At 36.5% G+C, this 18,387-nt stretch overlaps 1 protein-coding gene across 1 annotated transcript in view; it reads right to left on the reverse strand.

The window, feature by feature from the left end:
• Positions 1 to 18,387, reverse strand: part of LOC128030889 (pappalysin-2-like) — a 42,329-nt gene that overhangs the window by 8,098 nt on the left and 15,844 nt on the right. The window contains exons 7-20 of the mRNA XM_052618969.1: positions 15,744 to 15,926; positions 14,855 to 15,158; positions 13,457 to 13,585; positions 13,165 to 13,250; positions 10,452 to 10,645; positions 10,151 to 10,264; positions 9,126 to 9,261; positions 8,863 to 9,037; positions 7,945 to 8,107; positions 7,335 to 7,512; positions 3,959 to 4,172; positions 2,664 to 2,832; positions 2,447 to 2,579; positions 1,948 to 2,057 (exon numbers count right to left, since the gene is read on the reverse strand). Coding sequence (XP_052474929.1) covers positions 1,948 to 2,057; positions 2,447 to 2,579; positions 2,664 to 2,832; positions 3,959 to 4,172; positions 7,335 to 7,512; positions 7,945 to 8,107; positions 8,863 to 9,037; positions 9,126 to 9,261; positions 10,151 to 10,264; positions 10,452 to 10,645; positions 13,165 to 13,250; positions 13,457 to 13,585; positions 14,855 to 15,158; positions 15,744 to 15,926 — 2,288 coding nt within the window. The remainder of the gene's footprint in view (positions 1 to 1,947; positions 2,058 to 2,446; positions 2,580 to 2,663; positions 2,833 to 3,958; positions 4,173 to 7,334; positions 7,513 to 7,944; positions 8,108 to 8,862; positions 9,038 to 9,125; positions 9,262 to 10,150; positions 10,265 to 10,451; positions 10,646 to 13,164; positions 13,251 to 13,456; positions 13,586 to 14,854; positions 15,159 to 15,743; positions 15,927 to 18,387) is intronic.

Here is an 18,387-nt window from a genome sequence, read left to right on the forward strand (position 1 = left end):
AGAGGAGAGTGAGACCGCGCACATCAACGCACTTCGAAATCGTCGCCAGCGCTGCATAGGATTTGTTGGAGAATGCCTCCAAATAAGTGCGTTTTTGGATGTGAGGGAAAGTTTACCGTGTTCACTTTCCCCAAGAACCCAGCGTTACATGAACACTGGATGCAGTTTGTATTTCCGGGGCAGCAGAGTGTATCAAGTGCCTTTGTGTGTTCTGGTCATTTAAGTGACGAATGTTTTATAAACAAGGCCCAAGTCGACGTTGGATTTGTACAACGTTTGCTATTAAAACATGGAGCCGTCCCTGTAATAAAAGACCCCATTCATGTAAGTACAATTACATCAGATTTCTGTATTTTTTTGGAAATCAGCACATAAGTGAATATATGTTACTGAAAACAACACGGAACAGCTGTATTATAGCTCCGCTCACAGCACGCCTCCAGGAGCTCGGCTTTTTCTGGAAAGAATCGGAAAGCTGTATCTTCTTTTATAAATATGATAAAACTAAAGACTTTTTGGATATATGAAGGATGCAGTACTACTCTATAGGTACTCAAGATTAACATGAGATCAGGTGAAACTGTGTATGTTATGTACCCTTTAAAGGTGACCTATTATGCCCCTTTATACAATATGCATTATAAGTCTCAGGTGTCCCCCAGAATGTGTCTGTGAAGTTTCAGCTCAAAATACCCCACAGATCATTTATTATATCATTTATAAAAAGCCTATTTTGAGTGAGAGCAGAAACACGCTGTTTTCTGGCTGCAAACCAGGTTCAACCCACCTTACCATTACATTCTCACATGCAAATATTTATTTGCATATGAGTAAATTAACATTACTAAACTGCGTTCTCTTTCATGTCTTATTGTACTTAAACTGTCAAATACTCAAAATCAGGGCTGCACAATTAATCCAAATCAAGGCTGAAATGTTCTTTCTAAACACAGAAATTAAATGAAATGCTAATCGACATTACCACTGCTTAGAATACAATGCAATATTGTGTGCTTTAATTATTCTGTTATTGTGTAAGAAGCCACATCTCACAGAAGGATTTATTTCAAACATTGACTGACGTTATGAAGTAATGTTGGAGTAAAAACATTTTCACATGTTCTCAGATGGAGCAGCATTTACTACACAGAGCCGTAGTTCACTGAGAAGATACGCAAACAATTTATTTTTCGATTATACATCAGTTATATCATCTGTGATTATGAGCACAATTTTGCATAGCTAGGCATTGAGCTACGGCTCTGTGGACAAAATGAGCATGACAATTCGATTAATCGTGCAGAACTACATAAAAGTTTGTTAAGAACACGAGTTACAAAAAACAGTTGGTTATGTGTGTGAAGGTTAACAGCTGAGAAAGAAATTGCATGTTTATATTATCTTTCTGGCAGCAGCATAATAAATAAATAAATAGACCCACTGCTCTCTGAGCCTGGGACTCTAAACAGTGTTCTGTGCTTGTCTGTGTCTGCAGATAACGATAGAACAGTTAGCATTAACTTACAAGGAACATTTTTACAACATTTATTTTTCTAGGCTTATGTTACATTTATAAATATATATTTGTATAATGCATTTCAATTTAACATGTATTAGTATATAGAAATCACTTTTAAAAAATGTAATTTGCTAAAAATGTACTCTCCCCCTCAGGCCATCCAAGATGTAGATGAGTCTGTTTCTTTATCGGAACAAATCTGAATATATTTAGCATTGCATCACTTGCTTACCAATCACTGCTCTCCAGTAAATAAAAAAATCTTATTAATAAAAGCTGTAAAAAGTGTTGTTGGTTAGATCACTCTACACTAAGCATTTCTAATAGTTAAATAGTAAAAACTGAAAAAAGGGGCTTTACAGAAAGTGCATACAGTCTTGAACAGCCAAAGATATCAAATTTGTGGCAAACTGTGGCCAGCACCTCACCTGAACCTTGCTGGGAAGCATCCAGTGTTCTACTGTATCAGCGCTAGAGCCATTGGCAAACACCACGGGGTCACTCAAGGCCACAATGCATGTTGGGTAACAAACTGCACCTGTCATGACACAAAGCAAGCTTTGCTTTAACCATCATTTGCATCTGTTGAATTTATTCATGTGAGCACTGGTCATCCATAGCTTGGCAGATTGGCACTCAAAAGTATCCTACTGCATGCAACTGACTGTGGTCTTAAAGCCTAGGCAGGTACAGTACAGTATGTCTAGACCTCTTATTAAGAAAGATATAAATAGAGTGGCCTAACTGTACAGTCAAATAATACAATGCAGAATAAATTAGTTAAATGCATATTAATACATGTTCAGACAGTGATTGAGACAATAATCATTGCTTTGTTAGAAATCGACTGACTAGTCATTTCCATATTTGAAATGGGCAACTTTTATCTCACAACCAGTAAATTTTATGGTCAGTTTAAATACTCACCCACGTCAAAGCCATCCTCACAGCTGTATTCCACCAGGTTAAGGTTAAGAGGAGGCTGGCACAATCCCTCTATCTTCTTACACATAGTAAAGTCCTCAGTCCATTTGCCATCTTTGGTGCATCGAATGCTGGACTGCAGGGAGAAACGTAGATGAGTGTTTAATGACTGCAGAATTTAGGAACACAGAAATAAATGGCTTACAAAATGGTACGATACCCTTTCTGTTGGATCGGGACATTGTAGGGTGCAGATACTATCAAAGTCCAAATTGTTGGTGCAGGTGTACATGCCCTCAAACATCAGCGGGAGAGGAGGGCATGTGACAGGTGAACAGCTTCCCTCTTGCCATGTCCCACCCTCCAAACACTCCAACCTCAGAAACTTCCTGAGAAAAACAAGTCATTAGCATGAAGGAGGAGTAAATCATCAGGGGTGAATACATTATTTTTTTTATTATTCTGTAGTGGAAACAAAGAAACAAAAAGAAGTGTGAGATACAAACTCAGATTTGCAAGTTATAAACTCAAAATGCATTTTTTTTTTATATATAAACTGTTATTTTAATACTTTTAATACAGAATAAAAACATAATTAAACAATCATGGCCTTAGAAGGTCTTATATATTTGTTGTTTAGAATCAGTGAAATCCATAAAAAAGCTGTATCAGGTTTCTCACTAGTTTTTTTGAGACAATAGAACTGTTACATTAAACACGTGTTGAAATTTAATTGCAGGTTCTCAATGTTTTTATTTGCACAACATAAATGCAGTAATTACTACATTTATTGAATGGCATTCTCCTCCAGCCATAGGGGATTTATTCTCCTCTAAGACATGTGACAAACCATCTGATATGACTAAATAGTCAATAAATCCTCAGGAAATAAATTGCAGTTTGAATTGTAGTTTATGTAGTTTAGGGTGTAATGTTCGTTGAGAAAGATCATACAGAAGCACAGGCTAAAACTACCTTGATAATAGCATAACACCTCTCTTTAGAACGTCATAAACCATTTACTGAACCTTCATAATGAAATGCCTTTCAGAACAAACATGCCAATGGTCTTAATAAACAGGATTATTTAAATGGCTTAATGAGACATGCTGGCTATAGCTATTGGTATGAATGCCCAATTAAAAGCAGATAAAAGACACTGAGGTATTTTACCAGCCATTTTAATAACTCATAAAGATGAGGCAGGTGCAAACAATACTCCTCTCAGATGTGCTAAAATATGCTATAGCTTGATTGGATGGAATAACAAAACAACATGCCATCGGACCATTTATCAGAATATGTTGCTGACTCCATTGCTGAAAGATATTTGGAAACCTGGAGCAAGATTTTGATCTTATGAAAACCATGTGAGCAACCTAGATGATGGAAACAGATATATTGCCTTAAAAACTTGTATTTTTTCACATTTCTCCACATATTTTTCCATTAAAATTTGTTAACGGTAAAAAAAATGTCTGGAAATCGGTTCAAACCATACAGACTGCAACTCACTTTCTTGGCTTTTTGTTGAGTGTGCCTGTGACGTAATATCCCGGGTTGCATTTGTAGCGGCACACAGTGCCCACATCATGCCCACCTCCATGACACTGAGGAACTAAGAGTGTGGCATTGGGAACAGAAGTTGGATCCGGACACTCAATCTTGCAGTAAGCCTCTGGGTATGACCATAGTCCATCCTCAAGACAAACCAATGTGTCACTTTCACCTGTAAAACACATTCCAACAAGAAAACTGCATCAAAATGGAACATAAATGCTTGCCTAAGATTATATCAGTAGTTCATTGGTGTACACACTTTAGTCAACAAACAAACAAAAGTATTTAAATAGAGAAAGAGAGAGAGAGAGAGAGAGAGAGAGAGAGAGAGAGAGAGAGAGAGAGAGAGAGAGAGAGAGAGAGAGATTATATGTTATAATAGAAGATTATGCCAAACTAATATTTTTCTTTTCAGTCATTTCTTTATTAAAGTTTTATGTTCTTACTTTATTATCATATCAGGACAATAATCATATAATCAAATAATCATATCATACCATTTTTACTTTATGTACCCCAAAATATAAAATTTATTTTAGGACATAGATTAAAAACATTGGTAGCACTTTATTTTACACCCCTGTTCCTCATGTACATACTATGTGCTTATTATAGTAATTACAATAACTATGTAATAACTAGGTACTAACCCTGAACCTAGCCCTAAACCAAATCCTACCCCTTGTATTACCAGAACTTTCTTAGATAAATACACTGTAAGTACACTATAAGTACATGGCAGTACATGTACTGTAAAATAAAGTGCAACCAAAACATTAATCAAAGAATAGAATATTTAAGTAATTTTATGCATGAAAATAATTATAATTCATAATAAATGAATAAATATGACAAAAAAATAAATTAGTGTCACATACTTTTGTGTAGGCATAAATGGTTTCCAGTAATATGAAAAACACTTTCTTTTTCTAATAACTAAGAAGAGAAGTATCACATTGGTTTTCACAAGGTGGTCTGCGCTCCTGTTGCAAGTTGCAACTCGTCCGCCACCTCCTCTTTTGGAGTCAGAAAGTTCTGAGGTCAATTCATGCCATTCACATTCTGGGCTTGCTCAACTGTATGGCCGACAAGCTGTCTTGAGCTATGCTCCCAGGAAAGTGGTGACTCCATCCCTGTACAGTCCAGTTGATTTGGAGAAATTTTAGGTAGACCTGTTTGCCTCACCAGAGACCTCTCACTGCCAGTTGTTCTACTCCCTGTCTGAGGGAACACTCGGCATACATGTACTGGCACACAGCTGGCTGCGGGGCCTGCACAAATGTACGTTTCCCTCAGTGAGCCTTCTCGCACAGACGCTGTGCATGTTTAGGGAAGATGAGGAGCAGGTCTTGATTGTGGCACTGTAATGGCCCACTCTGAACTGGTCCCCCGAACTAGTGCTCTTTACAACAGCCCCTCCCTGGCAGATTCCTCTGAGGAAGGATCTTCTGACTCAAAGACGGGGCACCTAATGGCACCCATGTACAGACCTCTGTAAACTTCATGTCTGGTTCCTGGATGGGAAATAGTGGACACCATAACTTCGGCGAGAGCACCGTCTACAAGACATGCCTTGAAGTGGAACCTGTTCATCTAGTGGTGTTCTTTTCGCAAGATGCCCAGGAGATGCCCGATCAGGGTCATGCTTTCCTTTTTACAGCAAGCACTGGAGTGAAGACTGTCTCCCTCCACCCTCAAAGTCCAGGTTGCTGGGATTGGTGCATACTATGACCCAGTAGAAGGGAGGTCACTGGGTAAGCATGACCTGATCAACAGGTCCCTCAGAGGGGCCAGGATATTAACCCCCCCCCCCCATACCCATTTGAGCCCTTGCACTTAGTAGAGCTAAAGTTTCTTTCATTGAAAACTCTGCTCCTGCTTACATTGGGCTCCATCAAAAGGGTTGGGGACCTGCACGCATTTCAGTCGACGATTCGTGCCTAGAGTTTGGGACGGCTGACTGTGCCCAAGGTTCCTACAACTACCTTCAGGGGAGTTCTCCCTGGCTTATCAAGCACAGGATATGCCCTGCCCGTTCAGGTTGTGAGCTCACTTAACTAGGAGTGTTTCATTCTGGGCGCTGGCTCATGGCACCTTGCTAACAGATATTTGTAGAGCTGTGGGCTGGGCGTCTAGATTCTATAGCCTTTGTGTGGTGCTGGTATCCTACTGTGTTCTCACCTCAAATGGGTAGTGGCACTGAGAGGCATGCTGAGAGGCAAATGGGTAGTGACACTGTCCTCAAGCTCCTTTCTCAACTCTGCAGCCAGACGTGGCGGAGCATCCTAGCAGACTTCGGCCATTTCCAAGAGGGTTACAGTCACTTCCAATTTCCCATATACACCTTAACGGATTTTCATATGTGTACTTGTCCCCGAGACCTCCTTCAGGAAGGATAGAGCTTCCGCAGCGTCCCTGTTCCAAGTGGAACGGGTATGTTTTCCCAGTGTTATCCAATCTCACTGAGTGGGTAGTGCTTCCGTAATGGTGAATGGAACTTCTTGTTGCGAGCCCCAGTCTACAAAAAGGGGCACAGGTGGCTCGCACAGGGCACTTAAAGGGGCAGAATCCATGACACTTTGGTAGGAATCCTAATTCATCGGGCATCCGAAGTGACGTTGAGAGTGACCGACTGAAGGGGAACGTCTCGGTTACGTATGGTAACGTATGGATCACCGGCTCAGCTCCTCAGCGAATACCTGGTATGCATTGGACCTGCTGCCTTTTTATGCTCAAGCTGTAATCAGCTGCAGCTGGATGCAATATTGCATGCCAATGTGCATTGGCTCGTTTAGTTTACACTCAAAGTAGATTACACACTACGAAGCGATATACCAATTTTTCGGACATCCGTACTGACTTCTCTGTTCCCTCCTTCAGGGAACGAGGGTTACCATACGTAACCAAGACGTTTTATACTATAATATGACATGGCCTGACATAGTATAATATAGTGATATCTGTGCAGTGTTTATCTTTTTGCAAGATTGTTTCTGACGGATATAATGACATAAGGTAACAGTAACACATAAAATAATACAATTATTTAAAATCATATCAATTTCATATTTATTATAATATCATATTTCATAATCAAATCAAATGTCATATTCAAACAACAAGTAGTAATAATAACAATCACAATTCCATTATTATCAGATTTTGTAGTATTATCGAGATACTATTATTGTTTTTATTAATATTTTACATGTATTTTTAATTTTAGTTACAATTTGATAGTAAATTTGGGGAATCCCAAAAAAGCACAATTATTATGTAAAGATTCCAAAAACCCTCAGGTCTCACACTGTAGGCCAGTTCCTCTCCTCACCTTGCAAGACCGCCGGGGCGTTACAGGAAAAGGTGCACCGCTTGCCGAATATGGTGCCCAAGGGACACGAGAAGGAGGCAAAGTAGACATGAGACTGAGGAGGTGGGCCACAGTCCACTGGCTGACAGCTCACTACACGGTCCCACACTCCATGCACACAAATCAGCTCCGCTTCCGTCTGAGGAGAGGACAAAAAAGACAGAGAAAGACAACCACTTATAAAGTCACAGTGTTACAGTGGACTTTCTGAATAATGTGTTTACATGACTAAGCGTGACTATGACCATGACTATGTCTGACATATGGCTGTATTAATCACAAGTTTTTTGTTTATTATTTTTTTTTATTATTTATTTTTTTTTTTTTTACCTGAGATACTAACTAGATTTATATCAGAAAATGTTTGTGCATGTGAAACAGTCATTCTTGAGATCTCTTCCCAGGAAAATCTTCAGAAAAAGTAATTTGTTCTAATTTAATCTCACTGCTATTTAGCAGAAACTAGATAGCAAGGAGATGTAATTTTCTTTCTTAGAGGGGTTATTGCACAGAGAGAGAGAGAGAGAGAGAGAGAGAGAGAGAGAGGCAGGCTGTTAATACTTGTACGCACTTGATCAGAAGGAAGGCCCTGGCCATGGAGAACAGTAAGTGTATAGCCACGATGACAAGAAACAGAGCAGTTTTTAGAGTCTATGACTTGAGTACAACGGACTGAAGCATGTTCGATGTTTAGAGGACTGCATGACTCAGCACTGCACAGCCTATGCACACATCTGAGTGAGAAAAACACATATCATGTTCATTATTATTTGTAGACAAAGACAGACATTATAACCATCGTCAAACATGATGGAATGTTTTTGTTTTTTTTTGTCTTTGTGTAAGAGTTTTTTAAACAGTCTCCATATACTGTAGTTTGTGTGATCCATTTATATTTTAATTTGTACACTACAATTCAAAAGTTTGGGATAAGTAAGACTTTTTATATTATTTTTTATTTATTTAAGAATTTATATTTATTCAGCGAGAAGATGTTAAATTGAATAAAAGTGAGAGTAAAGAGATTTATAATGTTACAAAAGATTTATTTTACAAATAATTGCTGTTCTTTATAATGTTTTATTTATAAGAAAAAATGATGATGACGATAATAATAATTAATAATAATAATAATGGATTCCACAAAAAAAAATAAAGCAGCACAACTGTTGTCAAAATTGATAATAATAACAAGGGAAGTTTTATGAGCACTGAAGATGGGATAATGACTCCTGAAAATTCATATTACATAAAAAAAGAAAAAAGAAAGAAAGAAAAACCTATTTAAAATTGTATTGTAATAATATTTACAATATTAGTGCATTTTCAAATACATGCAGCTTTGGTGAGCATAAGAGACTTCTTTCAAAAACATAAAAAAAAAAATCGTACAGATCCCTAACTTTTAGTGTTTTTATCATGTGTTAATGCAAAAGTTTCTGTGTGTATGTGTGTTTGTAAGTCGTGGGAGACCCCACCCTCAGCGCACCCAGTCAGGGCAAAGGCGCTGAAGTGACAAGATGTACGCAATGCAACTGCCAACACCGCCACTTGAGAGGAGGAGAAGTTCAGCTGCACTGCTGAAGTCTGGTAGAATGGCACGCTCAGTTTGTGAGTCACATTCACCACTAGGGGGTTATACTGACATGAGAGCTCGTACGAACCTGTGGATAGGAAAATACAACGGAGTTCCTTAAAAATACAAAAAAGTTTATAATCTTTCCCAATTAAATTAAGCATATTATGTGTTACCAAGCAGGTGTTTTTTTCCAGTGGTGTCACACAGTTCAATGGTCACCGTTTTCCTGCAATTTTCCCCATGCCAACTACCATCATTTGCAATGTAGATAATAACAGAGGCTGCTACACCCGGTCGCTCAAATCCTACCTGCAAAAACAATGTATCAGTATTATTAGCAATTAATATATGGATCCTTGGCTAACATAATATATGAACAGTGTGAGTAGGCAGGATGGCACAAATATATATATATCATATAAAATAAATGTGAACATAAACTTCTGTTAAATGGTAAATGGACTGCATTTATATAGCGCTTTCAACAGACCACATGGCCATCCAAAGCGCTTTACAATTTGCCTCACATTCACCCATTCACACACACTCACACACCGACTACGGTGTCTGCCATTTAAGGCGCCATCCAGCTCTTCGGGAGCAGCTGGGGTTAGGTGTCTAGCTCAAGGACACCTCGACACTTGGTCAGGTGGGATTGAACCACCAACCTTCTGGTTTGTAGACAACCTACATGAGCCACTGAGCCACTGCCGCCCTTAAAAATTTGGGTAAGTTTTTTTATGTTTTTTGAAAGTCTCTTATGCTCATCAAACCTCCATTTATTCGGTCAAAAATACAGCGAAAACTTTTACATTAAAATATGAAAAATATATTTTTTATTATATTTCGGAAATCATACTAATATGCTGAAATTATTTAGAATTATTTTGTATTACAATAAATGTTTCAAACAGTGGTGCTGCCCTACATAAAAAAAAAAAAAAAAAATCTTACTGACCCCGAACTTTATCAGTTGTGTACATAAAACTGCTCAAATCAAATTATATTCATTTTCCTTTGTTTAATAAACCATTGTTCAAAATGTATTTGAAAACACAAAATGTGCAATATTTATTTTCAAGGCAGTCAGCAGAGGGAGAAGCTAATGCGTATATTAAATTGCCCAATATAGACTGAATAATCTGTCAAATTTGAAGTATTTACACTCAGTGTTCATTCAATGAGCAAGTGTGTGTACCTTTAGCCAGACAGGCTGATCCTGAGTATAGTAACTGTTCAGATGGGCAGTACAGGGGCTCCATGCATCTAGAGTCACTACTTCATTTATGTCAAAATTATGTGACTTGCACATCTGTTGAGGATATAAAAAGAAAAAGGATATTTAAAATGTAAAATTTAATTCAAAACAAGCATTAACAGATTTTTTTTATTTTTTTTTTATTCATTTGAGAGGTTCATTTCAAATGATGTTCAGTAGTGGGGCAGTGGGGCAGATAAATAGTTTACAACGGTTAATGAATTCTACAGTGTTTGTGTACCTGAGTGAGCACAGGCTTCCCGGTGACCTTTGAGGCAGGGCACCTCTGGTCCTGATGTGAGCCTGAGGCAGTGGATGCCCACTGATCAGTGAAACCCCGAGGAGTGAAAAAGCCACAGTCCTGGATGCTGGAGCGTACTTCGAACTCCTCACACACTCCGTCCCCTTCAAAAACATAGCACAGGCTTGGCCGACCTGAGAGAGACAGAAAAAGCAAGAGAGAGTGAGCACAAACTCATCATTAGTAACAAATAATGACCCCACTGCCAAGATGTAATTGTGTTTTCATAACAAGTATGTGAGACTAGGCTTCACTTATGTGTGAATTGAAAATAAAAAGAATGTGATTCCACTGAGAGGATTAAATAAACAATCACACAAATATGTGGATGATGTCATGGCGTCTGAATGGATTATGACATAAGTGTACATGGGGTTTAAAGGAGAATTAGGTTGTTATTAAAGCAAATTCGTTAGAGAGAGACACGTGTGAATGACATCAGAGTTTTGTATGAGTTCTTGTCTGAGAATTTTGCAAGGTAAGAGAAAAGTGACTCATTGGTGGGAACAGCTTTATCAAAGGCAAGGCGGTCAAAAGTGTTCTAACAACAAATTAAAAACACAAGCATTTGATTGGCCGTCTCTGCTGCAGAACGGCTGACCTAACCCACATGCCAGTGCCAAAGGATTTTCTCCTAAGCTTTGTTGATCTTTGCTCCCCAAATATGATCGTGTGGCGATAATATAATGTGGCATTAGAACAAATATCACAAAAAAGCCATTCCTGAATGCCCTAAATCCACAAAAATGCGGTTACAAGCTACTATGAAAACATTGGGAAGTTTGCGGCATGTGAGTTAGTCGCTGCTTTGTCTATGCTTCTGTTTGAATTATACACTTCTCGTGCATCACTCTCACAGAAAATGTAGTCCTCTCAGTCATGAAAACAACATGGACTGAATTGGTGAACTATTTGCTTTTTTTCTCCAAACATTTACTGTGAGTCTTTCTGCACTGCAGTACTCTCACTCAAGTACATAATGTAACAATGAAGAACAGTTGGATTGTTATGATTGTTAAAAAGATCAATTGCAGTTTACCGCATACTGTACATGCAATACTTTAGACCATTTCCAATAGTGTGATGACATAAAATATTGAATAAGATTATCTTGATTATAAGAAATACCACCGGCTGTGTTACAGTAAATGACCTAAAATCCACAGTTTGGACTGGAAACGTAGAAATCTGGACTGAATCTTTGTATACCTCTGGATATGTATTGCGCAAATATTCAGATCGAATTATCAGATATCACAGACTTTGCTGTCAAGGAAATTACTCAAAATGCATAATGGGGAACATGATTATTTGTATTTTTTTCCCCTTGTCAGCCTAGAAATAAAAACAACAGTAAGATCTGGTGATCCACAGCTCAACACAACACAAGAGAACAAGTTTGTTGACTGTCAGTTTACTGGACTTCGGGAGTAAGTGGAATTTTATAGTACATTATCTGTATCATTTTCTAAAAGAATTAGGACTGAAAGTAATGTTTAAGATGTATGTATGTTTATTACAAAAGTACAGTAAAAACAGTAATACTGTGAAGTTTTATTATAATTTAATAATATATGTAATAACATTCATATATTAGAATGTAATATTTAATAATGGAATAATATTAATTTAATATAAACTGTTGAAATATATTTTAAAATAGAAAGAAAAAAGAAAAAAAGAATCCTGCATCATCACAAAAATATTTTTATTAGCATAGTTTCGGTCAGTCAGCCTTCCTTAGACCTTATTTGTACTTTTTCTAGTTTATATTGTACTTTAATCCCACGTACCTACAAATGATTTCTTAACAAATTCAAAAATATAAATTATTCCTATGATGGCAAAGCTGAATTTCTCCAATGTTCAGTGTCACATGATCCTTCAGAAATCATTCTAATATGCTAATTTGGTGCTAATAAACATTTCTTATTATTATATATGTGCTGTTTAATATTTTTGTAGAAACATTAGAAAAAAAAAAGATTTTTTGATGAACGGAAAGTTAAAAAGAAATTTAAATGAAAAACAGCATTTAGTGTAAAAGACACAATAATGTAAAAAGGACTAATGAGATAAATAAACTTGATATTATGCAACATTTACTTATACACCTATATATACACACTACAATGATTATTATATGGTGCGCCCTAAAAACAATAACTAAAGTTGTTTTAAACAACAAGGGAAATGTTTATTAAGAATTTATATATTTTTCATTTATGTATGTATTTTGCTATCTAACATGCAGCAATTCACTTTTCTGTTTGTACATTTTCCCATCTGGAGATTACAGAGGATAATTTTTAGCAATGAATTTGAACTCCGAAGTAATAATTCTCTGATTCTCTGTATTAGGGACTTTTACAATAGGTGCTAAAATACAATATGTTGACCTCCACATTTCCTTCAATATTATAAACTGACTGCCTAACTCAATATGAGAGAGAAAAACAGTAGGAGAGGAATCCGAATATAAAGAAGACATAGCAATATTGTATTGTTTTGTTTTGAGAGCTGGTTATGATTATTACACGGGTTTATTGTCCTGTGTGGAAATTTCCTGGTGCTTCTGTTGTGGTGTTTACAGTCTGAGGGCCAAAGTTCTCAGTGGACAGTCAGATTATTTGTTTTTATGAGTGTGACTCACCGTGACATTTGAAACCTGGTTCAACTTGGCATTTCTTTGAGCAGCCGTCTCCATCTAAGAGATTCCCGTCATCACAATCTTCAGATCTGTGATGCCAAGGGTTACATTTATCAAATATGTGGAAAGTCTTTTGCTATGTTTCAAAACACTCAAAGAAAAAAAAGAGAGAGAGAGAGAGAGAGAGGGAGAGAGAGAGACTCAAATAAATACTCAAAGATATGAAACATTCTTTAAAAATGACTAAAGCACATAACATGCAAACCCTCAGATGGACCCTTAAGTTTATACTGACCCCTGTTGTGTGCCATCACCACAGAAATGTTCTCCATGAATGTAAACCAGGCCTGGAGAAAGTTCACTGAACAAACCATCTGACTCCACCTGGATCCTGTACAGGTACTGAACGTCCTTCTGCACATCACTAAGCACACAAACACATTCAGATCCAAATACACATAGCTAAGTTAAGCAGACTTTTCAAAAACCATCCACAATTTTTTGAATGTATTCAAAACAATGGAACAAAATTTTGATCTTTATAATTATATTTATTTACGTTTAAATAAATATAACTAATCAGTATTATTTATTTATTTAACATAACAAAATCGGGATTTAATATTAATGTGCCATAAATGTTGGCAAAATCCGCAAACCTCATATAAAATGCATAGAACATAAAACAGCTCATGTAATATTTGGTATGGGTTAACGATCAACATTTTCTGAAGGTTAAGTACCTCCCTTCACTGGCCTCTTGTTACCTTACTCATTTCATGGTAAGTGTTTTGTTTTTGCTGTAAACCTCAAGGTGGCACTGCAGCCTACTTTCCCACAAACCCATCTTCACTCCAGCTCCCTTTTTCCACTATACTTGTTTTCAGTCTTTTGTCTCCCATGCCAAATGACAAGTCCCTCACTTACTGCACACTAACAACATCAAGCACACAACTGGAAAGATTGGAAACAATTTCAGATGAGCTGCAAACAGCCATGGGTGGTTTATATTCCAGGGTTTCATTGTACATCTCTCTCTCTCTCTCTCTCTCTCTCTCTCTCTCATATCCAATCTGTCTTTCTTTCCTTTCCTTATCCACATAGCCCAATTCCCAGTAGAGTTTCCATCTTTCTGAGCTTACAGGACTTGTGGAAGGAACTTTTCTGGATATGCTACATTCTCTGATCCACACTATTAATGTCTGGACATTTTGACCTATTGCAAGACGACAATCCAGTGACCACTGATGAATTCGTATTGGAGCATACAGAATAAAAAGTGACAGGAACCGAACAGAAATTGGTTGTTGATCTTTTTATGCTTGTACAATTAATGACTAATGAAATGACAATGTCAAATCCATGATTTTTTCAGACATTGCTTCAAAAAACCATTGCACAATACTTGAATAGTGATATGCTGAAGATACAATTCAAAGACAGTTTTAGTAACACAACATGTTCAGCATTTATACTCAAGCCACACTTAAAATAATACTCTCAGAAATGCTGCAAATCAACTAAAACATAATAAAAACATGACAGAGGCATTATTATTTGAAAACTAGTAATACTTGACAGTATTACTAACGACTCATCAATTTCAAATAAGTATTTAAAAATATAGCCTATCAAAGTGTCTACGTACAAAACAAAGTGATATTGTTAATTATACATAGACACATATTCTTACCTGTCAGTGTATGTGGGCTGTTTGATGATTACAGGACTCTGGTTTTCTCTGATTGGTGGTTCTCGGAGCACTCTGTAGAGAAGGGGGCGGCAGCTGGAGCAGAGAGGACTCTGGGGCCGCGAGGTCAGCAAAACAGCATCGATCTCCAGCTTCTTATCAAAGGTGGAGATTTTAACAGCCTTGACTTTCTTACTAGTATGTAAATGAAGGGTCAAAGGAATGTCACAGGAAGCATGCTTAGGACCTGTGTGGACCATCTCGCCGTTCTCCATTATGAACATGATATTAGCAATTGCCTTTTGATCTGTGGAAAAAACAACAACAGAAGAATTAATTCCTATAAAAAATTCATACACATTGTTCATAAATTTGGGGTTTGTAAGTCCTTTATGCTCACTATGTCTCCATTTATTTGATTTAAAAATATATAAATATATATTATTACTGTACATTTTATTTTAAATATATTTTAAAATATAATTTATTCCTGTGATGGCAGAGCTGAATTGTGACAAGCCATTACTTCAGTCTTCAATGTCACATGATCCTTTAGAAATCATTTTGATATGCTGCTCAATGATTTAAAATGGTGCTCAAGAAATATTCGTTATTATAATAAATGTTAAAAGCAGTTGTGCTGCTTGATATTTTTATGGAAACTGTGATTGGAAATTTCAAAAGGAAAGCAGCATTTACCTGACACATGAATAACAATGTAAAAGTCTTTCTCACTTTTGATCAATTTAATATGCCCTTGCTAAATAAAAGTATGAATTCATTTCTAAATCAAAAAATAAAAGTAAATAAAAATCTTACTGATGCCAAACTTCTAAACAGTAGTGTATGTTCCAGTAATGTCAGGTGTTTGATATATACAGACAGTACTCACTGGCTGAGATGTAAGTGATCCATACTGTCAAACTGTCAGGAACAACCGGGTGAAGGAAGTGTAATTCCAGCAGGCAGCCCTCAATCTGAGGGCACGGCGTAGTCATGTTGGGCTCATACAGGTTAAATTCAGGACTCCAGGCTTGCATGCTGGGCTCACATGGCTGGTACACATCAGGGGCCCCTGCAAAAACACACGCAAACCCCATCCGAAGCCAAAAAGAAAATACTGTAACTCGCCATCAAAAGCTAAGATTTAATTATGCACATGAACAACGCCTAAGCAGCAGATTACTACAATCTGCCACTTTGACTGCACAGCTTTGCTCCACCACTGCGATCCAGATACTTTAAACGTAACATTATTGGTGTATTCAAACTCACTTTTGATCAATTTAATGCACCCTTTCAGAATAAAAGTATTTTTAAAAGTTGTAAAAAAAAAAAATATATATATATATATACACTGTAAAAAATAAGTGTAATTTTAACTGTAAAATTTTGTAAAAACGCTACGGAAAAAAACTGATAATAGGTTAACAGTAAGTTCCCGTACTATATACAGGGAAAAACTGTAAAAGATCTAACAAAGCATTTAATGTAAATTTACAGTAAAATTCTGTTAATTATACAGCTTTTAGAAGTAAAAAAAGAACAAATCAATGTATAATTTACAGTCTAAAACTGTAAACTGATATTCCCAGAATTCCCTGCGTGACACTCCACGTTTGAAAGTATTTTGTTTAAATAATCATGTTTTTAAATAGTTCTTGTTATCAGTTATGTACATTTGAGCTTTATGTTACATCTTCTGTTGCTTAATGAAAGTTTTTTGCATTATTTAAGTATCACGTGTGTTACCACGATGGTGTTTTGTGTTTCCATAAATGTGCACCTTCTATATGTTAATATATACTTCTGCTTGTGGTGAAGCTACTTGTGATGAGCTTTGATACTTCATGTGGCTTTCTCTTAAACAGTACCATCTTTATTATTATGGTGGTTGTCAGTATTTTCAAGGTACAAAACAGATTTAATTTTGTGTGTTGTTGAATTTACTGGTTTATATTCACATTTTCTTGTTTGTAAATTACAGCTTTATATTGTAAAATTAACAGTTTTTGACGTAAATGTGTTTACAGTTTTCTGTATTTTTACAAAATTATTCTGGCAACCACAGCTGCCAAAACGTTTTTGTAAAAACAACAAGAAATTTTTTACAGTGTATATATATATATATATATATATATATATATATATATATATATATATATATATATATATATATATGGAGCATAAACCATCTCTTTATAAATAAATATATTTATAAATAAGAGTTTATGAAAAATGAAAAAAAAATATATATATATACAGAAAAATGGGCAAAAGAAACAAACAAAAAGTCTTAAAGTTTGCTTTTCTAGGACATTGTCCTGTCAGAAAATCCTATTATTTATACTGTTTTGGTTGTTTACTGGATGTTAGCACTAAAGCAATCTCATCATGCTTGCAGCCAAAAACAGTGTGTTGTTAATTATTCCAGGCAAAAAGCACAGTTTTTCCCTTGATAAACCTGTAATAACAAATTATCAATAATAAATATAATTGTCATAGAAAGGAGATAAATACAGCCTGGTTAAACTGAACTGCAAGGGGTTAATTAATAGATCAGACACTTTTGTGCCCAAATACTACATGCTGAAGAGACACAACTGTTTAGTGAACTACTGCGTATTAATGTAAAGAGCACAATCCTGTGCCTGTGTGAATCCTCTGCCTCCAAAAGGTTTTACAATGATGGATTAATCTGTATTCCAGGTCGAGAGAGACAGATAGACAGACAGCAGCCTTGAGTCACAGAGCACTCCTTTGCACCCAGCGTGGCCTCATGTGTGGATGTGTACAGGGTAAGCAGCAGCAGGCCAAGGCAAACCATAAAACCCAACTGGTCAGATAAACAGAGCAAGGGCCTCCACACAAGGTAGAAGTAATGACTGTATCAGATGTGTTATAATGCTCCCGCAGGGAAAAGTAATGCGGCAAGATCTGTGAGCATGTTATCCTTCCTTCTTTCAGCGGTCTTAACCAGGTCCCTGCTCACCCTGGATCAAAACTTATTTCTCAAAAAGTTGCCTTATAGTACATACAGAGGCTATGGCACAGGTAAGCAGGGATGAGCGTTACAAGATGTGAGATCTGAGATCCAACTACTGTATGATTTGTTTGTATCGAATTGGCCTGCATTAATACAGTTATCAAATTATTTACAATGGTATTGCCATGAGCATTATTTCATTCTACACAAACAGTGCTATCATATTGCTCTTAAAGTCTTTCTGACATGATTAACTGACCAACAAAATGATTTGCATGTGGTAGTCATCATGCACTTTATCATGTTTTTAAAAATAAACCAAAAACAAACCAAAATCTGAACCGATGGTTTTAAATCTCATTCATCATTAATATCGCAAAGATATTGTTTTCTTCGAGATATATAATTTTATTTTTGATTTCTCATCAATCTGTTTCTCAAAACAAGACTCCAGGCCAAAAATCACTCTCCACTACCACCTAGCTGGATAACTTTATGTTTGACCTCTCTCTTGATACTGTGCTTTATGAAAATGACTGCATGCCAGGGA

Source organism: Carassius gibelio, chromosome A2 (assembly GCF_023724105.1).
Source record: "Carassius gibelio isolate Cgi1373 ecotype wild population from Czech Republic chromosome A2, carGib1.2-hapl.c, whole genome shotgun sequence".
Classification (NCBI taxonomy): Eukaryota; Metazoa; Chordata; class Actinopteri; order Cypriniformes; family Cyprinidae; genus Carassius; species Carassius gibelio.